Source organism: Aspergillus welwitschiae, assembly GCF_003344945.1.
Source record: "Aspergillus welwitschiae strain CBS 139.54b unplaced genomic scaffold BDQ94scaffold_42, whole genome shotgun sequence".
NCBI classification, from domain to species: Eukaryota; Fungi; Ascomycota; class Eurotiomycetes; order Eurotiales; family Aspergillaceae; genus Aspergillus; species Aspergillus welwitschiae.
This window is the reverse complement of record NW_020798736.1, coordinates 24,996-41,621: the sequence shown is the minus strand read 5'-3', so window position 1 is coordinate 41,621 and position 16,626 is coordinate 24,996. Positions and strand designations below refer to the sequence as shown.

At 50.7% G+C, this 16,626-nt stretch overlaps 4 protein-coding genes across 4 annotated transcripts; 2 read left to right on the top strand and 2 right to left on the bottom strand.

Annotated features, from left to right (window-relative positions):
- The first annotated feature begins 353 nt into the window (after positions 1-353).
- On the top strand, positions 354-4,535 carry BDQ94DRAFT_183221 (DEAD/DEAH box helicase). Its single transcript, XM_026774356.1, has 3 exons — positions 354-654; positions 766-1,669; positions 1,719-4,535. The coding sequence occupies exons 1-3, from the start codon at positions 580-582 to the stop codon at positions 4,451-4,453; spliced, it is 3,714 nt and encodes a 1,237-aa protein (XP_026621760.1). The 5' UTR covers positions 354-579; the 3' UTR covers positions 4,454-4,535.
- A 202-nt stretch (positions 4,536-4,737) lies between these two features.
- On the top strand, positions 4,738-6,200 carry BDQ94DRAFT_151454 (ribosylnicotinamide kinase). The gene is made up of 2 exons (XM_026767754.1): positions 4,738-4,964; positions 5,018-6,200. The coding sequence occupies exons 1-2, from the start codon at positions 4,774-4,776 to the stop codon at positions 5,868-5,870; spliced, it is 1,044 nt and encodes a 347-aa protein (XP_026621759.1). The 5' UTR covers positions 4,738-4,773; the 3' UTR covers positions 5,871-6,200.
- On the bottom strand, positions 5,963-11,541 carry BDQ94DRAFT_162533 (uncharacterized protein; the record flags this gene model as incomplete). The annotated part of the gene is made up of 12 exons (XM_026769572.1): positions 5,963-8,557; positions 8,653-8,761; positions 8,936-9,123; positions 9,212-9,305; positions 9,582-9,793; positions 9,861-9,983; positions 10,098-10,425; positions 10,535-10,603; positions 10,795-10,879; positions 10,948-11,037; positions 11,336-11,403; positions 11,492-11,541. 12 exons carry the CDS (start codon positions 11,539-11,541, stop codon positions 5,963-5,965), a joined length of 4,011 nt encoding a protein of 1,336 aa, XP_026621758.1.
- Positions 11,542-14,113: 2,572 nt separating this feature from the next.
- BDQ94DRAFT_162532 (uncharacterized protein) lies at positions 14,114-16,440 on the bottom strand (the record flags this gene model as incomplete). The annotated part of the gene is made up of 10 exons (XM_026769571.1): positions 14,114-14,232; positions 14,324-14,484; positions 14,567-14,636; positions 14,800-14,861; positions 14,964-15,077; positions 15,139-15,283; positions 15,363-15,510; positions 15,599-15,682; positions 16,103-16,195; positions 16,375-16,440. The coding sequence occupies 10 exons, from the start codon at positions 16,438-16,440 to the stop codon at positions 14,114-14,116; spliced, it is 1,062 nt and encodes a 353-aa protein (XP_026621757.1).
- Between the last annotated feature and the right edge of the window lie 186 nt (positions 16,441-16,626).

The window sequence follows — 16,626 nt, the reverse complement described above, 5'->3', positions numbered from 1 at the left end:
TATGAGCTCTGATAATATATGTCAGTGATCAATGATGTTTTCACCGACGTTGTGCACGAAGGCGCAGGCATCATTGCTTCTATCCTAGCACTTGACAAGGCTTACTGTATTAGTATTCCCTTCAACTTATCAAGAAAAATCACCCACCGATGCAGCCAGCCATCAGTAATAGTCCCCATATTTTAAAACGAAACATCTCGCTGCCTAAGGCCCCAACCGAAGCTCCTAATATAACCTAAACAGGTATAACGCATGGCGGTGACCACCCCAGACCAATCACAGGCGAACCATGGCGGTGACTGCCCGCTTATCGGGTTATCCTGGAATGCGCGGTGCGATGAATGAGGTTGTAACGCATTCCCTTCATTGGACTTGTCTTCTGAAGGGCGGGCAGGTCTATTTCATGTGTTGTTTTAGATTATTGCAGATATCTTGAGTGTTTCCCTTTTTTGTTTCATGGGAAGCCTTCAGCACGAACGAGCTTAATTGAATGGATGGGCTGCCCGCTAAAGGTTATCGCCTCTTCATGCAACCTCCGCGACGGCAAAGGGGCACAACGACAGATCCTATACGGACGATATGTTGGCGACCAATGATGGCATAATACGTGCTGGTACTGCGGCATCTATCAATGATGCTGTCGAAGTAGACCAGGTATGTTGTATGCGCTAATGTGTTCATTGAAATCGATTCGCCTTGCACTGGATGCTCGCTTCTGCGAAACTGAAGTTCAATGCTCACTTTGCGATGCTTCAATCTCTGCAGATACAACCTCCCAGATTAGACTGTACCATGACTGCAAAAGATGATGATGCTCTCAACTCAACCGGGCCCGATTCTTCCGCAGATACCACCGTAACCGCGGTTTCTACGCCCACGCCTGCAACGCCGCAATCGGAACATTTTGCCTTGTCAAAGCCCATCGCGAGGGATAACCAGGCGGGGGGAAACGTGACTTCTCAGAACTTGAATAATTATATTGGCGTTGGTGTTTTGAGGAGGCGCAATGGAGGCTACGATAACGAATCCGCAGCCCCTGTCGAGCCCGATAACTTTCCGGCGTCGGAAGTCGCGGCCTTGGAAAGAAACAGCTGGATCTGGACTGAAACAATAGCATCTGGGGAGAATTCATTGCGGAGTGGTGTTCGCGTTTACGTGCTCCCTGATGACGTCGGGCGCAAGTCCATCCCGCGGTCGAGCACAGCATTGAGGCGCGCACTCAAGGCAGTCATGATGAGGATCGACAGATCAGTTGAAGCGTGGAACGGAAGTGTGCACGTAGATCTGAAGGTTGTCGATAACCCTGTGGGTAGTTTGGAGGATGAGTCTCTTTGGTATATCTTCAATACGCTACAGGATCCGGAACCCCAGTTGGATAGAATCAGGAATGTGTATGCGAGAAGAGCGATGCGAGAGCTACTTACAGTAACTGCGCATGGAGAGGAGGAATCAGGCCAAGATTACTCCGGGGTGCTGGGTCTTAAGACGCCTTTGTACCCTTACCAGCGTCGTTCGGCTGCTACTATGGTCCAGCGGGAAGCGCAGCCTGCGCAGATGTTGGATCCGCGGCTGCAGGCATTCAAGAGCCCTCGAGGCGAGGAATACTACTATGACAAGGAAGAAGGGACCATATTTCGGGAAAAGAAAATGTATTCGGAGGCCTGTGGAGGTATGCTGTCTATGTGATAATGCGTGAACGGCTGTCTGACTGGGTATAGGTATCCTTGCGGAAACCATGGGTTGCGGCAAAACACTCATTTGCTTGGCTGTAATCCTGGCAACGCGTGGTCATTTCCCCGAGATACCGCTCGAATACCAGGAGATGAAGAACCCCATCCGACAAGTGACGGGAAGTCTTGTTGAGATGGCGGCGGCGACAGCTGGCCGCTTCTCACTGCCTTGGAAAACCCACTTCGACACTCTGGGCTACTACGGCACGTTCTACGAACGATGTGTTAAGGAGTGTGAGAGGCATCGTGGCGCCTATACTATACCTCCACCTCCTGCAAGGCACAAAGGTCGAAGTGGAGTGGCGTATCCTAGACCGCCGCCTCAGCAAATCCGTCTTTGTTCGGGGACGTTGATCATCGTGCCCCCTAATCTGGTCAACCACTGGCAGAATGAAATTTCGGCACATACCGATGGCTTGAAGGTGCTTGTACTACGAAACAGCTCTGACAAAACCCCCTCACCAGATGAGCTTCTGCAGTACGACATCGTTTTGTTTTCGCGAATCCGCTTCGAGAAGGAGGCGGGCGAGGTGGTCAATAATAGACGTAACTCCTTTACGCCTGAGGAGTCTCCTTTGACGAAACTTCATTGGCTTCGGATAATTGTCGATGAAGGCCACAATGTGGCTGGTAGTGGTAATCGGACCACCATGATGCATATCCTGAGCCAGCTTCACATTGAGCGTCGATGGATAGTGTCGGGAACCCCATCCAGCGGGCTGTATGGGGTAGAAGTCAGTCTGGCTTCACAGGAGACACATACTAGCGAAACTGATCTAACCGAGGCTACTACGACTGTACTCCGAGGTAGAAAGAAGACAGGAAACGCCTTGGACAGTGAGCTCAAGGATCTCGACAAGCTACGATATATCGTGATTGACTTCCTCGACCTGAAGCCGTGGTCTAACCCTCGAGCAAGTGACCCGGCTAACTGGACAAAGTACATAAAGCCCGTCGGCGAAGATGGCAGGCGACGGAAAGCACAGTCTCTCCGGGCTACCCTACAGAGCCTTGTTGTGCGACACCGTCTGGAGGTCATTCACAGTGAGATTCCTCTACCAAGACTGCATAACAAGGTCGTCTATCTGGAGCCTACTTTCTACGACAAATTGAACTTGAACATATTCATCTTCGGCCTAGCTGTCAATGCCGTCACTTCGGAGCGCAGCGACCAAGATTACATGTTCCATGCTCGCAACCGCAAGCACCTTAGCACTGTGATCAACAACCTTCGTCAAGCAGGGTTTTGGTGGGCTGGCTCGGACGACATCTCCCCAACGATCGACATTGCCTTAAAGCATCTGGAACTACGCTCGGACAAAACAAGCGAAGAGGACGTAGAGACATTACGTGAAGGCATTCGAATTGCACAAAAGGCTCAAGCATCTGGATGTTGGTGCGCTTTCAAGAGGATGCATGAGCTCGGTGTCTTCATCCAGGACTTCCCTGAACACGCCCGGAGTATGTGGGCAATTGATTCGTCAGTCGCGCACCAAGAGCCACTTCTGCTGGGCATCACCCAGGCGCGTCACGCACAGAAATTTGTGACGAAGCATCTGAACACGTACGATCCAGCAGAAGGGCTTGCCGGTGCAGGAATCAAGGCCCGTCGCGAGCTCTCAGGACGAGAAGGGGACAATCTGAGTCCGAAGAAGACCACACCAGACAAACCCGTCAAAAGCAACTCACCCAAAAAGACATACACCAAGGGACTATTTAAGACCTTACCGGAGGAGTCCCCTCTCATGCGAACCAAACTCGTCGCCACGGCCTCAGCAAAGCTAACATATCTCCTGGACCAAGTATCAGAGCTGCACAAAACCGAGAAAATCATCATCTTCTACGACAACAACAACGCCGCCTTCTGGATTGCCGAAGGTCTCGAACTCCTCGGTGTAGACTTCCGCATCTATGCCAGCACCCTTAAACCCACCATGAGAGCAGAATACCTCGCCCTATTCCGCGAGTCGGAAGAGGTGCGCGTCCTTCTAATGGACCTGCGCCAGGCATCGCACGGCCTGCACATCGCCAACGCCTCCCGAGTCTTCATAGTCAATCCTATCTGGCAGCCGAACGTCGAAAGCCAGGCCATCAAACGAGCCCATCGAATCGGACAGACCCGCCCCGTGTTCGTCGAGACCCTTGTCCTCAAAGACACTCTTGAAGACAAGATGTTGAAGCGCAGAAAAGCAATGACAGACATCGAGATCCATCACGCGGAACGAGACCTCCTGGACGACAGCACCATGAGTTCCATCATCCAGAACGAGCGTTACATCCCGATGCCCGAAACCGAAGACTCTAGCTCTGCCCGAGGCGCGTTTCTGAAACACCCTGCTGGCCTCTTCGATCGACACAAGCTCGCAATTGCCGATGACGACGAGGAAGGAATATATGGGCCGGGACTCCCGGAACACAGCACCCCGCGGAAGCGGAAACATGTCAGAGCTGTTGATATAGGCGAGAGCACCGACGAGCCGGATCTCGTCACGCCGAAAAGGCGCAAATCTACGTCCCCTGGCCTGGACTTTCTCTCGCCGCAGGGCATCCTCATGACACCGCCGCGAGCCTGGAGCAGGTCTCCTCGGGCGTCGCCATTTCCGACGGCGCTGTCACCAGCGGTAGAAACGGATAGTGCTCACGCGAGCACTGACGGTGCAGAAGCAGCTAGCAAACCAGGGAAGAAGAGGGTGTCTTTGTTCGGAGGCGCGTGTGCTGAGTAACGACATAGAATGACTGCTGTACCTAGATGACTGTAAATGATATCGACTATACCCAGAATCTCATATACACACATAGTAACACACCATAGCTACCGAACAATTCTAATCACCTATCCATCCATCTTGCATGTAATCATTGCAGAGACATGGAATAGTAAATTTAGCACCCCCGATAAGGAAAACAACCACACCCCTCCGATCAGATAAGGCTGCCCCACCCAGCCCCACCATGCCTATATCACATCACGTCGGTCTTTCAACTTTCCCACCTTCATCATCCATTGCTCCCCTTCCCAATTCCCCAACGCCCACAGCCCAAAATGCCCCCACCTCCTGAAAGACAAAAAACAACCATAATCGCCATCTCCGGCCCCTCCAGCAGCGGCAAAACCACCCTCGCGCGCCTCCTCCAGCGCATCTTCTCCAAACTAACCCCGCAGGCAACAAACACAAACACGAACCTACGAACATTCATCGTCCACGAAGACGACTTTTACCACCCAGATGACAAGTACATTTCCCCATACCTTCTATCTTCATCTCATCTAATAACAAAATCAACAGAATCCCCCTAATTCCCCACCCGCGCGACCCCACCACGCAGATCCAAAACTGGGACACTCTTTCCGCGCTCGACATCCCCTTCCTCAGCGCATCACTATCCTACATCCATGCGCACGGACACCTCCCGCCGCGCTTACGCTCCAAGGAGGATCTGAACGATGTGGCCGAGTCCGGGGTGTCAGAGGAGGTTGTTTCTCGGATGAGGGAGGTGGTTAGGGGGCGAGTACCTTCCTACTTTCTGGAGGATAATACCAACTCTGTTTCTGGGGATGGTGTCAGGACAATTGTCTTTCTGGAGGGTTTCCTGTTATTCGCACCCCCGAAGGAGGAAGATCCGCGGCATGGGTTGAGGGATGTGCAGGAGAAGATGGACGTGAGGTTGTTTTTGCCGGCGAGGTATGACAATGTGAAGGAGAGGAGGGAGGGGAGGAGTGGGTATGTGACTATTGGGCCGGCGCCGGTGCAGCAGGGTGGTGGTGGTGGTGAGGGTGGTGGTGGTACGGAGTTGCCGCAGAGAGGGTCAGTGGAGGTGGATTTGGAGGAGGAGGATGATCGGCCGCCGCAGAGTTTCTGGGAGGATCCGCCGGGATATGTTGATGATATTGTGTGGCCTAATTATGTGCAGGATCATGCGTGGTTGTTGTTGCCGGAGGGGGAAGAAGGGTCGGCTCAGACGGCGTGGAAGGATGCGGACACGCAGGAGCTGGTCAGGTTGGTGGGACAGGGAGTGAATCTCAGATTGGATACAGGTGTAACGGTGGCTCCTGGACAAGGAAAGGCGTCCATGACAGATATCCTCGAGTGGGCTGTCGAGGAAGTACTCAAGCATATTGCGGAAACAGAAGGACAATGAGAACCTGGTTCATCTGTAGTACCTAACTACACAGGGTACCTCCCCGAAGCCATTCTTTCACTTTAATATCAGTACCTATTCCTCCTGCCCTCTTAAGATTGCGCGACAGTCTCGCCGTGAATCTCGCTGTTGGCCGGGCCCCGCCACCCAAGCCAGTAATCAACCCTGTCCCGGAAAGTCAACTCTTGTTCAGCTTGCGGTGACTCAAGGCTTCGCGGTCCAGCTGGTGCCGACCTTGTTGACTCTTGATCCGGCTTCGTGGTCTCAGTATCCATTGTTACCTCTTCGTTCGCCTCTACAGAAATGCTGACTCCTGGTGTTGGTTCATCCTTGGAGTTGCCCTCCCATGACGTATCGGGCTGGCTGGTGTAGCTATGCCAGTGTACTGCCGTTGGTTGACTCATATTAAGGCTTTCCGCATCCATATTAGCAACAGTGGATGTCGCCTTAGTTGGTGAAGCCACAGCGTCAATAACGGTATTATTGAGCCAGAACGCAAGAATGGTTCCCAGAACATAGATAGCGCAAATGAAAACGAGTCTCATCTTTTGTATAACGTTCTCTGATCTCGGAATATTCGCGCAATTATTCATTGGCTGTTTGTCCTTAGCAGGCAGGTCCGCCACGATAGCAATGGCATCTCTTATACCTGCGGGCTTTTTCGAGTCATCGATCTCAGGTTCCCCCATTTCGTAGCCACGAGAACGCTCAATGCGTGAAAGTGATACAGCCTCCACTTTCTCAAATGTCCGTCGGAGATGATGTCTAACACGGTCACTGGGACTGGAAAATGCCGGGTAAATTCGTGGGAGCCAACTGATTGCATGGTGCCCGGGAAGCCGAACTGTCCAGTTCACACAGAACAATTCAAGATCTCGGGGCGAGCAAACGATCTGTAGATACGCAGATCCAATACCAACATTTTCTCTTGCTGGGATATGGATCATCTTCAGACCGCTTTCTTGAGAATCAAGTTTACTGCGGAAAACACTATCTGGTCCCCCATCGATGGACAGAATGAGACAGCATGTTTCGGCCCAAAAGCAACGATTGTGCAGTCTGACAGAGCAAACAGCGTGGTATGTTGCTTGTAATTCTGGCGGACTTTCTACTTTGACAGAGGCCAATGCATATTCGGCCCTGATTTCCTGGTGTACCGTAAAGTCCTTGACAACTCCGTAAAACTTCCGCTCGCACCTTCGAACAGGGATCACAAGGTCACCCGTATAGCTGAACTCACCCAGGAAGCAATTTTCCACGATCTTATGCCTCTGTAAGTTCGTCGTACGGAACTCGAGACCATATTCCTCTGGCATGAGGAAAAGGAGGTATCCGTACTCGCCAGGTACCAACTTAGGTAGGCCTTGGATAACTAAGTCATTCCATCCGCTTTGCTTTCTTTGCCGCAGAGACACGGATATGGTAACAATGAGCTTGTAGTGTTCTTGCTGGACATTTGAAGGATTCTTGACTATTAGAATACCACGGTTAATATCAAATACTGGTTCGCAGTGTACATCTGCGCGTGACTCGTCATCATGATTTTGCGGGGAGGTCTCCTTTTCATCCGCAGTCTTCCCATGAGAAGGTTGCGGTATGGTGAGCTTGGGAAGTAGCCGAGCCTTTGCGATCTCCTCTGGTTCAATTTCAGCTACCATAGGTACCTCTCCGGGGTCAGAATTGGATAGTGGCGATTCTTTCAAAGCTGGAATGGATGGTGTTGAGTCCGCATTTGACCATTTCCAGAAGGGGTCTTTGCGCACTTCGCCCGATACTTTTGTAGTATCTTCATTTGAAGGCTCAGGTAACGGTGTCATTTCATCAATCAATGAGAAACATGGATCAGCCTCACCAAAGACGGACCCCGCAACCTCTGGCTGTTCAGGATCATGAAATGGTTCTTTGCCTGTGTCTGAATGCGCTAGTGAAGACTCGAGAGTAGCACCAGCATCACTGGCTTCGAGCTTCATGCTACTTGCTATGTCCTTGACCTCAAAAGCACTATTAACACCCTTGGTTTGCGTACTGCCGGAAGATATTTTTTGTGTTATGTTGTCAGTCTGGGGTACGGACTCTCCGCTGAGGGGTTCATGCTGCTTTTCTCTGGGAAGCGGGGAGTTGGAGACCAAGTGTCCACTGTGGTTTGCCCAGCCCTCAGACACTCTCCTTTTGGGCTCAAATTTTGTAGAACTAATTCTGTCAATATGGTTTTGCTGCGCCGCTTTCCTACTTTGACCCTCTTCCGTATCCGAGCCCGGCTGAGATTCCGTCAGGCCTGCCGCTGCAGCACTTCTCTTTCCCAGACTATGCTGCTTGATAGCATCTATAAACCTAGTATATTCATCGCTATGATCGGACACAGATGATACTTGAGCCGAATGATGATCCAGCTGATCGAGCCCAGTATCGCAAATAGAGAAGTTTTCAACAGTTCCATCGACCGAGGATACCAAGTTTTGAGCCGAACTCTCGATATTTGCGGGCACATTTCCCCCAGAAGACTCTGAGCCAGATACCGGGGAACGTGCAGGGTAAGACTCTGTTGTAGTTGAAGAAAAGGCGAATAAAGGACTCTGAGGGGAGCTCGAGCTTGACCAAGTACCGTCACTATACTGGTCAGGCTGAAGCCGAACCAACTGTGTATTGACGATAGAAACCCCGGCAGATCGGATGTTCAAGATGGATAGCTGCGTGCTCGGAATACAATGGACCTAGTCCGAAGAAGGGAGAAATTCTCGATGAGCAGCGGACAGAGTACAGTAATGGGGATGTAGCAGCTCACCACCATAGAGATTCTGCAGTTGACGGGCTCGTCTAGGCTACCGCTCCAGGTACTTCGAATGTCCAAATTTGAAACCTCTGGAGAAGCCTGGAGCAGAGGTACTTGACGGCTTCCGTCTTTGTAGGAAGCCATGATTAGGACAGTGGTGGTTTGACGATGCGTTGGGGTAAGAATATCAGAGCAGACGCGGATGGACGACAACAGAGACAACACAGCTGCGTGTAGGCAAAATGATCGTAAGAGCAAAGTGGGGAGCAAGGCCTAAAGAGTGAATGCTAGCAACTGTGGAGTGAGAAGTGAAGGCGAGGCCGTCAACGAGGGGAAGAAGCCGGTTGACTCCCACCTCCAGTTGGGATTTTCCCCCAAAAAGGAAGGCAACATCCGGCCTAACCTCAGGCAGCCATCCTTAGTCCGCGTATATAGTTTCGGTGCTGGAAGGAACCTTGCAAACACCAGTTGACTTGCTTCGGGCTAGTTCAACTTAATAATAACGAGAAGTGGCAGCATAGCCATTAAGCTACCCATCTCATGTCAAATTCTGTTTCAAGTTAATATGTACAATGAAGTCAACCGTCCAGCCATCATCCGTCATCACTCGATCCAAAGCCGTAACCATAACATAATAACGGGGAATAGAAATAACAATCAAACACCTGTAGTATGGTTATCCCATTTTAAATCCCCGAGGCGCCATTTATCCCCAGAGCCCGATTCTTGTTCCCAGTAAAAGCAAAACACCCGTCCGACTGTCTATCCAAGGAGGTAAAAGCAAAGAGAGAGAGAAAGAACAACCAGAGCAAATTCGACCATCGATCAAGACCACAAGCAACCGAGCCACAGTGGCTGAGCACTCCGAAACCACTCATCGCGGGGTCCCATTCGCTGAAGCAGGATGCTCAAAAGACGCCTGGCCAGGAGTAGAACCGTACCTGTCCACTTCATTGGTAGAAATAGGTTGTGATGGAAGGATCGGTGTCGCCGCTTGGGAAGATTGATCAAAGTAGCCTCGTGCCGCTGCACCGTTGGTGCCTTGAGCAAAATTTCGATTCCGTTGTTGCAAAGGAGGAAGGATTGTGGACCCAGTCTGGTATTGCGAACGAGGGTAGCTTTGTGGCATCATTGCTCCCGTCGAGTCCGCTGTCTATCCAGAATAATATACGGTTCTTAGCTTCTCGACCTTAACGACGGGTGGTAGGCGGAGTCCATACAGGAGTACCAGGCGCGTTGACCATTCCTAAGGACTGCATCGTGGCCTGTTGGCTGGATCGACCGTGTGCCCCAGGGTCTTGCATCTGGGGTACCTGAGTGGAGGATGGAATCCCGTAAGACATCTGCTATATTGTTAGCATCCTGCTAGAAACATCCGGCCTCTGGAGACGGCGCTTCGTGGGAGCATTGCTGTCCTCCCAAGCCGGTCTTTGAAGTAATGAATCAGGCAGACGAACCGCATAATCTGGAACCGCCGTGTGTCCGGCAGGATAGCCTTGCATCATAGGAGTTGCGTAGCCCCCTGGCTGATTGTAGATCGCCGTTTGAGGGTACGTATCCATCTGACGCATCCGCCCATCTGCGTCATACATCCCTCGGGTCCCAAGGTCTATAGACGACATTCGCGGCCGCTTACTGGGGTGTGTCTGCTGTCCATAGTACCCATAGTCTCTACTCGTTGTCGGGTAAGCGCTGAACGCGTTGCTTGGCATCTGGATCGAAGAACGATCGGGCGAGCGCGGAATCGGCTGCGGATACTCCTCTGGCCGGGGTACAGGCCGTTTGCTGTCTCACTGGTCAATCATACAAAGCCACTTCTCGCAGGTTTCCCAGTCACTCGGCTACTTCACTCACATTAGTGTTCGTGGCTCCTTTCTAATTCTCAACTTAACACCTTGGTCCGCAAAAGATCTGGAGAGGAACGTCGACTCTGCCATGCCCGGAAAGCTCTTTGGCGGGTACACTGTACGGAGTCAGGAGCTGCGTTCTCAAAAGGAATTGACGAGGACGTAAACGAACCGGTAAATCTATCCGTGATGATGGACTTAAGATGGGTTACGACGTCCCTTTAAATCGCCGCAAAATCAGCATGCGCTTCTCACAAGTCTGTGGAGAGGCTCGCTGGGAGCCATTGCAGGGCCAAAAGAAACCTACTTTCGCATTTCGAAGAGAGTGAACTTGAGCCGGAAATCTCCTTCGATTTTTACTGACAAGTCCCCCCAAACGAAGAATCCCCCATCTGGGCCAGGTCCAGTCAGTAAGCCAAATCTAGACCTGTTTTGAAGCTCATTCGAAGACCAAACTTACCAGTATTGTCCACATCTTTCAACCTGTGGAGAGACGAAACCAGTGTGCCGGTCAGAGCAGTGGACGGGGCCACGGGAACTGGGTTGTCCTCTGACGCATCATACAGGCTGCAGCACATAAAATAATAAGGGCTTTGCAAGTAATGCCTATTGGTGTTTTGTCAGTGGGCCTGTTTCTCCAACGCAGCACCAATTTCAAGCGCGAACACCTACTGCGCGAGATAGGTCCCCTCCTCTCTGACTCGGATCTGCACAATCGGCGGCGGATCTACTGGCTTGCGTTCTGCAGCGCGAAAACGGGTCCCAAGTCAACCTCTGCTCGTCCGTAGGGGCGTTGCTTCTCAAGAAGAAAAACCGAAGAGACTAGCAAAGCCGGTGATTCCACATACCTTTCTCCTTCCCACCCGCCACGCGCGCCCTGTTGGGCTGCTGGCGAACGATCAGGTCAAAGTCGGAGCTGGTAATCATAGTCAGTTGGATGCCCTGGGTAGCTGAGTAAGAGTTGAAGTTATTTTAACAAGGTCCAGCAAACTGGGAGGACAAACCTCTGAGTATCGCGGGCAAGGGAAGCGTCCGGAAACGTCGACGCACTCATCAAGGCGAGCTCTCAAGGATCTGAACCTAAGCAAATACGGGAGCCAAAGGATCCAAGTCGGATATCCGCAAGGACAGACAGCTGCGAACCACGTCTGAACAACAGAAGGTGGCCAGGGGAAAAGTGAGATATGATGAAGAAACAAAGAATGAACCGATGGATTAACAGCAGGGAAGAAGAGTTCGGGTCTCTGGAACCTAGCAGCCAGCGACTTGTGGTTCGACGAAGCACTAGAAGAGAGAATGATACACGGTGGGGGTGAAAGAGGGGAGTTGGGGTTGGTTAAAGATGGGACACGACGGTATGATTGACTAGTTAGTCAGTCCGTAGCAGCTGGAGCTGGACCTTCGACCCAACTTCCGGAGTGGAGAATCCGTAGGAAAACACCGTCTGGGCTGCCACTTGCGTCGGGACGCTGGGAAGGATGGCCGAAATTGCAGTAGCACCGTCAAGTAGTTTTTGAGCTGCAATGAGGCGAATGCGGTACGAAAACGGCGCCGAGAAGGAAGAAAAAGATGGATGGTGTCGTCAGAATGCAAGCGGCAAGAGCCAGCCGAGCACGGTTCCAGACAAACCTTAACCAGCCAATTCGACCCAAGTGGATTGCTAACTAAGTTGCTTTGCTTCCTTTTCCACCTCTTCTCACTTGTGACTGGGCTGCTTTCTTTTGGCTCTTATAGGGGAGTAAAGCTGCTTGGGTTTTGCGGCTGCTGCTGCTGCTGTTGCTGTTGTTGCTGCGGCTCTGATTCGAAAATAATGTAGTAGAAGCGTGTTCGTCACTTTTCTTTATTTTCCTCTTGTTAATTTTCTTTCTTTTTTTTTCCTTTTTTCTTTTTCTTTTTTTCTTTCTCCAATTAAACTCTTTTGGTTTTCTCTTTTTTCGCTTCCTTTTTTTTTTCTCCCCTCTCTTTATGTGTCAGTCTTGTTTTTTTTCTCTTGTTTTTGCGTGTTATTCAAAGACTTCCTTTCCCTTTAAAGAAAAAAAAAATTTTTTTTCCCTTCACCCTTTGGTTCTTTCGAAGTCTTCTCAGTAATATTTTTTTTCAACACCCTTGGAGGGATTTTCTTCACGTGAGGATGAAACGTCGTGGGTGCCTGGCCAATCTTTCCTTTGGCACCTTCACCTGAAGAAAATTCCGGGAATCCAAATGGTGCTCTGCTGCGACCGTGGTGTTTGGGTCAGTCAAATGGACGCCCGGGTCTAGACGTCACAGATCGCGCGGCCGAGTAAAGAGAGAAAAAAAAATAATAATTGAGGGAAATCACAGACCAGCTCAAGCGGAAAACAAAATAATTTTCGCGCCCCTCCTTCAAAACAAAATTTGCCCAAAAGTCAAATGAATAATAATAGTAGCAGCAGCAGCAATAGTAGTTTGAAGCGAGCGAGCACTAGGTGTGGCGGGATTGAACACCGCCCAGCGATCAGACGGTAGCTGAACGATGGGTCAACAAAGTCGCCTCTGACAGGTCTCTGACGCACAAAAATCCACGAAAAGAAATGCGTGGTGCCCGTGGTGTGTCAAAATTAGGAAGTCTAGGGTAAAAATTTACTGGTAATCAAGAGGACAGCCAGCTGAAGGGTGAACCAGACAAATGGCCTAGTGGAGCTGTACCGGAAATCGCAGAGCAACGCCGGCCACTGTTCGGCCGTCGAATGGTATCGTTCCCAGTCAGGTCAACCACGGTTGGGCATGCGGGCTAGGGTGTTGTATCAGCCTTGACGATCCGACAGGAACCGCAGCGACATGGAGATGATGCGCACATTGGCAAGTCCCGAGGAAAAAAGCGAGGGAGGGGAAATGACAAAAAGTCGCATCCAAACTGCGGCCACCTGCGCAAGACTGAAAGTCTACTTCCCTCCTTCTAGGCTGGATCGTCTGAGAACTGACAACAGACCACTGGTTCGAGTTAGGCACGAAATCCACCGCGTTTGCGGCAAGCCACTATCCCCTTCCCCGAGCAATTCCCCAACCCACACGCGCAACGGCGTGGTCTCGTGCGCGTGGAGATGGAGCCGGCTATGCAAGTGATCAGACCCGTATCTAGGCGCCACACAGGGTCTCCAGGTCTTGATTTGACGCCCGTGAAGTTGTTTGATGCTGGTCGGTGCGCGCGTCTAAAATCTCCAGTCGGACTCGTACTAGATCGTCGTTCCTCCAGCACTGTACTGAGAAGAAGCCAGTTATCTCTGCGCTGGTTTAGGGAGAGCGACGCTCATCCGTAGATAGGCCCTTTAGTCCGTCGCCCTTTTTCAGTTGTTGGCTCCTACTTATCCGCCTATCAAAGTTTCTCTGCGTTTCGGCCGAGGAGTCAGCATCATAAGCAGCAACATCATCCCTCTTCATCACCTCACTCCCCTTCACACCACCGCTACCATGATCAATAACGACACAGCATCACAAGGACACGACGAACCATTGACTGACCTCTTATGTCATCCACTGGGAACCGTGTTTCTAGACAAAGGGAAGATCCAAGGTCGAGAAGACGGCAGGAGGGGTTCAGGGCCCCAAGGCCCACTCAATAATCCTTTGAGCCCTTTGTTAGACTTGAGCTGATCCGTCAATCAAAATTAACTTTGTTCAAGCAATTCGACACTTGAGGCTTTTGGACGCTGCCTACCTATTCTGTACCCGCTCTTTAGTCGCGTGGTCTTGCTTGGGTTTGTTCGGGGAGGGCGCACTGGTTTGTCTATTGATCCCCAAAGATGTTGGAGAGAGGAGGTTTGGAGGAAGAGAGTTTGGGCGGTAGTTTCAAGGCGATGCGGTTTGGCCAAGAAGACCGGCAATGAAGTGTTGCTGCTTTTGCTGCTGCTGCCAACCCCGGTCTGTGTCACGAGGGCCCATCCCCTGTCTGTTCGTCTTCCCCTCGACAGCAAAGGCTGCAGCCAATTCCAAAATTCCAAATCCCTTTGCTCGGGGATTTATTCTCTTCGACCTTCGGCTGTCTCACTCTGTACTGACTTTTGTACGACAGCGGGATTGACCACCCCTTATCTTGATATCTCTCACCCCGCGATGTTCACAAGATGGGAATTCCCTCAGCGACGACGCTCCAAGTGAAAGGAAGCCTGACGATCGTGGACCACCACCACTCTGGCCGGAACACGAGAAGAAAAAGAAATGAAAAGAATATGAAAGAGAGGAACAGATAAAATAAATATGAAATCGTTCACAATGAGAATAGTCAACCAGAGGTGGGAGTGGGCCTCTTTTCAACGTGCAGGCGTGGGGAAACAGGTCGGGCTTGAAAGTCAACCTTTCTTAGCTTCTGCTGCTGCTGCATTCCTGGGACCTAGCCCGAGAGATGCATCACATTGCCTGGAATTTGACACGCAGGTCGCAGAGCTTGCGTCCCGCTCATACATTCATACTGTTGCGCTGCTGGAAGGTTGATTCGATCTCGGGGAACGGGGCGCTCACCCCTCAGCAGAGCCGGGCCGCCAGAGATCGGATCGCTGGGCTGATGCGGCGTTGAGAAAGTAAGCATGCATGAGTCGTTTCTGAAAAAGAGGGATCGTCGAGAGCAATTCTTCCCTCTCACTTGCCTAAGCGAGATTCAGCAATGAAGAGCTAACCTTACTTAAATAGTGTTGACCATCTGGTTGGACTACGCAGCTTCTCCATGCATAATCTGAGGGTCCCTGGTTCACGCTGTGTAAAAGCGCGGCTGAGAATTACGCTTCCTTGTTTCCTCCGTACAGCGCCTTTTCCCCCTTGGATTTCCCATCTGATTTTTGGCCCTTTTTCCCTCGACCTTTCATTTATTTTTTCCTCTTGTACCCTTTCTATTTTCGGGAGGTTCCTGGGGAAACCTTTCACCCTTCCCCTCAGATGCGTTGCATTGCGTACGGATCCTGGATCTTATTAGGTGGTAGTGGCAGCTGCATCTAGCCGCATCAACTGCGAAGCTACTGGTTCCAGGAGCCCGCAATCGCGATTCTCGCCATTTGCCAAGTGTCAAGCATAACTGGATGATCAACTTCGGCTGAGATACTGTATTTCTTCGTTCAGCGCAGCGACGGGTTCAACTATCATCCCTAAGAGGTTGGCATTACCTCAGACAGAAGTCCGAGGTTCATCAAGAAAATTATCACGTAGGAAGGATCAGCAAAAAGCATGCGTCCGATGATTGGCAATCCCTATGCAAGGGTGGCATAGACCAATGCCTGAGTTTGTAAGGATATGGATGGGCAGAGGTCCAGGATAGCGGAGCTTTGGACATGGTACCTGCAAGTCAGGAACGAAACCCATCCCCGACGGGGAAAAAAGAAACCAGTGGAGAAAGAAAGGTTGATAGGAATTTCTGACGATTAATGCGGTTTATTTTGTCCGCCGCACGACTCAATGAAGCCATCCGATTGACGACGGAGGTAAGCAGGGATGAGAGGGAAAAGAAGAGAGGAGGGAGAAAAGGGAAAAAAAGAAAAAGAAAAGAAAAAAAACCAAGTACGGAGTATAATGGGGCAGCAAAATGGGGAGTAAAACCAAGGAAGACCTGCTCTAGTCCATTCATCACTTGTGGATGGGTACGGAGCACACACTTACACTCACACAAACACACGCTGGGACTGATCGACACCATAGACAGAGAGACCTGTCAGCAAGTCTTCGGATGCGATGCTACCATGGCGCCCTTTAGCCAAGAAAAATTCCTACACCACAAGTGTACCGATAATGCCACGTTTTGATGGCAGAATGTACGAGGTTACCGAGTCATGACAACGAAACAATGAAGCTTTGGGATGGACATTATCGTTGATTGATGGACGCTGAATGGGCGAATAGCCACAGACGCACACCCACACACACACACACAGATACACACACACACCGAGAACAGGCAGTGGAAAGCCCACTGTGGATTCTTAGTTTGAAGGAATATTTTCCCTACCGCCATGACCCTATCAGGGAGGTGAAAATTACCACAGAAAGACAGCAGCGAAAGGAATTCAGGAGAGGGGAAAGAAAAAATTACTGATAAAATCAGGGTGGGTAAAGAAACGCAAATGACTTAGAAAAGAGAGTTAAGGTAAGAAAGAAAGAAAAAAAAAAAAAAAAAAAAAAAAAAAAAAAAAAAAAAAAA